This window comes from Gavialis gangeticus, unplaced genomic scaffold (genome assembly GCF_001723915.1).
Source record: "Gavialis gangeticus isolate Ggan-Ray unplaced genomic scaffold, GavGan_comp1, whole genome shotgun sequence".
NCBI lineage: Eukaryota > Metazoa > Chordata > Crocodylia > Gavialidae > Gavialis > Gavialis gangeticus.
In genome coordinates this window covers 1008284-1013504 of record NW_017728991.1, presented here as the reverse complement: position 1 = coordinate 1013504, position 5221 = coordinate 1008284, and the positions used below count along the sequence as shown (strand labels likewise).

At 48.2% G+C, this 5221-nt stretch overlaps 1 protein-coding gene across 1 annotated transcript in view; it reads right to left on the bottom strand.

The window, feature by feature from the left end:
- The window catches only part of RPTOR (regulatory associated protein of MTOR complex 1), a 245836-nt gene that overhangs the window by 85695 nt on the left and 154920 nt on the right, over positions 1-5221 (bottom strand). Inside the window, exons 11-12 of the mRNA XM_019515638.1 lie at positions 3059-3142; positions 1028-1138 (exon numbers count right to left, since the gene is read on the bottom strand). Of these exons, the coding sequence (XP_019371183.1) occupies positions 1028-1138; positions 3059-3142 (195 nt within the window). The remainder of the gene's footprint in view (positions 1-1027; positions 1139-3058; positions 3143-5221) is intronic.

The following is a 5221-nucleotide window of genomic DNA, read 5'->3' as shown; positions in this document are numbered from 1 at the left end:
CAGGAGATTTTTATATCAGCTAATAACCATGCCCGCGATTAATTGTGGGTATCAGTGTTGCTAATTACACACTGAACTGCTGCTCCCACCCACAATCCAAGGAGCTGCATGCATAAGAGCAGTTTCACCTGCAATTACTTGCCTTCTCAATTACTTGTATTAAAAAAATTATGAGTCTCAGTTACAGCCGTCTTCAAAAATCTGGCCTCAAGTTTCAGGCCAGGTCCTGAAGGATGCCAAAGAGCTACTAGTGTGTGTCCTGAGGGGAAGAGCAGCACAGCATCCAGGGCCTTCTGTAGAAGCAGTGCAATGTCCTGCCCTCTCTGGACTGGTCAAGACTGTGAAGCCCAGCAAATTCTGGTTTCGTGACAGCACAGAGAAGAGGACAGGACTAGATTGTGAGTAACATTTGTAGCGAAACTCTCCATGATACCTAGTTTTTGAGATACTAGTTATGGGGGTGCTGTTTTAGTTCTGGAAGGGACCTGTCCTGGCCAAATCAAGTTTCACACCAAGTAGTACACATCTGCGTGTTTTGAACGTGGAGTGCGCACACCCATCACCAAGGACTGAGCTATGAGATCTAGCAGGCACTGACCCCCGCACTTCTAAATCACGGGTCCCCCTTGTACACAAACATGGCCAGACCTGGAATTTCTTTCAATCACCACAACATTTCAGCGTGCCTGATGAACAAAGACAGGAGTCGCTTCACTCCAGGCAGATGGGAATAGCTTCTTCAATGAGCTGCTGTTTGCTTGGAAAAAATCAGGTTAACAAGCAGGTAGGCCAATGAGCCATTTCATATCAGGCTTGTCACCCCACCAGTGGGGATTTTGCATGAATAAGTTTGGGCAGTGAGCCCTGTTGATAGTTGGAAACTCACTGGAAGGACTTGCTGGGTCCACTGCAGACGGCACAGACTGCCTTTCCCACTACCTCAGTATGGATCCCTTTGAAAGCAGCTGGCTAAGGAAGACAGCTGTGCTAGGAACTGGCATGGCGGTAATGGTCTGGGAGTACTCACACTATCCACTGCAAGGATTTTGGCCCAGATGAAGACGAGAAGTGGTCTCAGCTCTCGAGCTGAACTCTGAAGGAGCTTCAGCACATAAGGGAAAATGCCAACAGAGAGGGCCTGGGGAGAAAGAGAGAACAGTATATCACCACGAGCGTCACTGACCTCCTGCAGGAGCACCACCGAACGAGGGCTGAATGGCACACTGGTTATGCCACAGAGAAATCAGGTGGAAGACAGTCACTTGCATTTAGGGATCCCCATCTCCTGGTCTGGTGCTTGTTTGAACCTTGGTTGTCACTAGATATTTTCAGATGTGTTTGCTCCGCTGAGACCCAGACCACATCTTGCACTAAGCTTTCACTCATTCCAGCATGTGGTACTTCATGCCTCACGACATGCCACTCTCCTCCCCCAGATGGGCCCATTTGCTCCCACAGGTAAACATGTTGCCGACTCGGTAATTACAATCCTTCCACTGGAATTCACACAGTTCCCCCCTTACTCGGGCTTTTAAAGAAGCTATTTGCATGCTATTAGAGACTGACTAAGCGCACGGGGGGGCAGAGAGCTAGTTAAATCTTTGTGCATCCCACCATTGTGGAGTGGCTGTAGATACCCTATACAAATGCAGTGCAAAATGAACCTCAGCACAGGGATTCTGCTCCCATCTCTGACACTTGCAGGCTGCACTAGTGGTACAGAGGTGGGAAGCAGCTCACCAGACACTGTCCTAGTCTGCTGTAGGCCACATTAGGTGTGAAGTGAGCACAGAAGGGACAGGAACTGTACCAGATGCTGCTATGGCCCACCTGGTTTACACTCAAGGTAGCAAGCAGCATAAAGAAGGTTATGGTGACATTAAACAGGTCCCAGAGGCTGTAAGCCTCAAGCCCGAGGGGGAAGCTCACAGTCCAAATGCCACTTTTGACACCCTTGGCAGGGCCATGCTTTCTGCACCATGCCTGCAGGAGATGGATACCAGAATCTGGAGTGGATGGGGAGCTACAAGACAAAACCATGGGAAGTCCAGTCAAGGCACTTATTCACTGTCTGCCGCTAACTCCTCAAGAGCCCTGTCTGTTAACAAGAGGCAACTGAAACCACTTACATTTGTATTTCAAGTGAATCTCCTGTTTCATTCTTACTTATCACCCATGCTGTGCCAGGCCACTTCCAAATGCAGAAGGCAGCTGTCCCCAGTCCCAGAGCGCTCGCACAACACAGAGACCAAACACATGAAAGTTGAGGAAAAGGGTTGCAGTCCATGAGCTGAGTGACTGGGAAATGATAAAGACATGGCTCGCTCCATGTTTAATTTAGTGTATATGGCAGATATAAACAGTCCAGCTGTCCCAGCCACTGCTTCCCGATGCTGTTTGTTTAAATACAGTTTTATACTTAGGAGTGGAAGTGCAGTGCTCCAGGACTGCTCCAGCACCAGCTGCACAGCTAGGTCACAGCACGCGCTTACTCAGCCTCTGCCCTGACTCCAAGCTGCCTTGCTCTCAGGTGCGTCTGCCCCGGATCACTCCCATTTGAAGGCAGATGAAATGTACAGGTCTGATCCCCTAATTGGCTGGGCGTTAACTTGTTTCTTAGCAAAAGGAAACTCTTGTGGCTTTGCTGCTGGAGTTCAGAGGCCTTGCATCACCCTGGTAATTAGTTATGCATGTCTTGCATGCCTACCACAGCCAGAAATGCTGCCTGCTCATTCCCACGTAGTTTGTCTCTTGTAGGAGCCATTACTATGTGCAATCTCAGCTGGAAAAAGGGGGCACAACACAGGCCACAGTGGCAACCTTTAAGCCAATGTGCACTAAATATAAAGGACTCTCAGCTGCATCCGGCCCCTGCTGAAACTCCGGCAACCTGGTTTATTTTGACCTCAGGGTCATCTGGCTGCTCTCGAACACTGGCCATGCAGCAAACACATGAGATATTGTCTTCTCCCTGCATTCATCAATCACCATTCCAGTGTACCGACTGTACTGAGAAACAGCCTGGGCCTTCGGAAGGGAGCATGCAACCTATACATACCAAGCTAACTGCCCAGGGACCCAGGTCCAAAAATCTTCCCAGCAAGTCAAGAGCTCGCAGCCGATGCACCTGACTCAGCAGCACCTGCAAAGAAAGGGGGGAACAGATATTAGTGCAAAGAGCAGAAAGCCTTGTATCCACAGGGCAAGTGTTATGGGGTCCCCTCTCCACTCGCACACCAGCCATGTTCAAGGCCACAGCTTAAAACTAAGCAGCAGGAGTCTGGCACCGCTGAAGATCTCTGGGTAGCTGTTCTCTTCAGACACAGCTAAGGTCTCCATCAAAAAGTTCTGTGCTGACAGATGTAGATGCATCTTCCAGGAACGCAGTTTGTTTTCCAACCCCAGGCTATGGCTCCATCAGGTGAAAGTGGTTTCTGACACCTGCCCTTCTTGCACACATTTCCCACAGGTATAGGGGCTGCATCCAGCACAGGCCTGCTAGATGGTAGCAACCACTCTGGGCATGAAATGCTCTCTCCAGACACAGAGCAATGAAAGGAGCAAAGCAGGAGAAGGAAGACATCCCATGGAAGGATTCATAATGAACAATGAGCCCCACCTGTTACCCAAAGCAGTGCAGAAGCAGAAAAAAAAAGGCTTTGCTTTCCTTGGCAAACAGTTGTAACAGACTTAAGAGTGAAGCAAGAGGTCACATTAGTCTTTAATAAAAATCTCATTACAGCTGAGTTTGATGATGATAATGAGCTAGTAGTCTACTGGCTTACATTTACCCTAGTGTGAAATATTAACAGACTGAGACTTTCAGTTCTTAATCTCCTTAACAGATGTAAGATTTTGGAATGCAACACTTAATCCTCTGTTTAAATTGAGCAGCATCCCTCGGTATGGATCATGAAAGAGGCTTGCTAATTTGGTTCTCCAATTTATCTTCCCCACCCCGGTGTCCTCACACTCAGGCTATTAAAATCCAACATTTTTTTCATGGTTAACATTGAGGAGTAACTAACACTGCCTGGCTTGTGTCCTACGCTACAGCCCACTAGATCCTCAGGTATGTGTAGCTGCCCAGAGGGAAAGGATTGTTATCGGGGCTGGGGGAGCAGTGAGCACATCACTCGTCCATACCAGAGCTCAAATCCCACTATAGGTCAAAAACAAAAGAACTGTGGTCATCCTACTCTGCTGGTACCTCTCCTCACCCTGGCATTACTAAATCATTTGGCAGGATCAGCAGTTAGGCACGGTTCAGATCCTCTTGGGACAAGAGGGACAGCCGTCCCCGGTGAGGACAGGAACAGCAAGAGGCAGGCCTGAAGGATGGAGGCGAGGTGCAAAGCACTGCAGTAGAGCTGGGGGTCACACAGGTACGACAGTGCTATTACTACCTAATTTCAATAAGAACTAAATAAATCCATACATTCTGTCAGAGATGGGGAAAAATGGATGAGATTTTAAAAGGGTTTCTAAATGAGCAAGGAAAAGCATCTTACCACTGTTAACATCCCACAGGCACAGCTAACGAAATCTAGGTGATGTTTTATTGTAAATCTGCAATTTATTATCTGAAAAATGTAGCTGGGTCTCCCCTGCGCATAGACAAATGCTTCCTGAAGTCAGTCTGGGCAAAGATGAGAGTGACGTGAACACACGAGACATCTATGACAATTTGGGAAATGTGCCTACGTGCGACTTACAACTGGTGGATACGATATTGCTCTATGACAGAATGCTTCTTCGTGGCATTCACCACGTGCTGTCAGCACTTTGTCACATCCTTTCCCGGCCACAGATAAGGCCAAATGTTAAAGCTTAACACATCACCATTCCGGTGGAAGCATCTGAGAACAAAAGCGATGTACTTCAGCAGGAAAACCAGGCAGGCCAAGTTTCTCTGCAGAGCTGAAGTCTGGGGACTGGAAAATTCCAGAACTGGACAAAGGGATGGGGGTGGCAGAGGTGTTTAAAAAGCCTTCACAGGAACAAAGATTCACAGAGCCACAGAGAAAGACGAGATCAATGGTTTTCATAGCTAGGATGTGCAATTTAACTGTGTAACCTGGTCAAGCAAACAGACCTACAACAGATGGGAAAAGGCTCCACGAAAGGAAAGAAGCCATGAAGGATCCTAGACACTTAGAGGAACCTGACTTAAGCCCCAAGACTGCTCTGGAGGAGAGGTAACCGAGTGCTGGCAATGGGT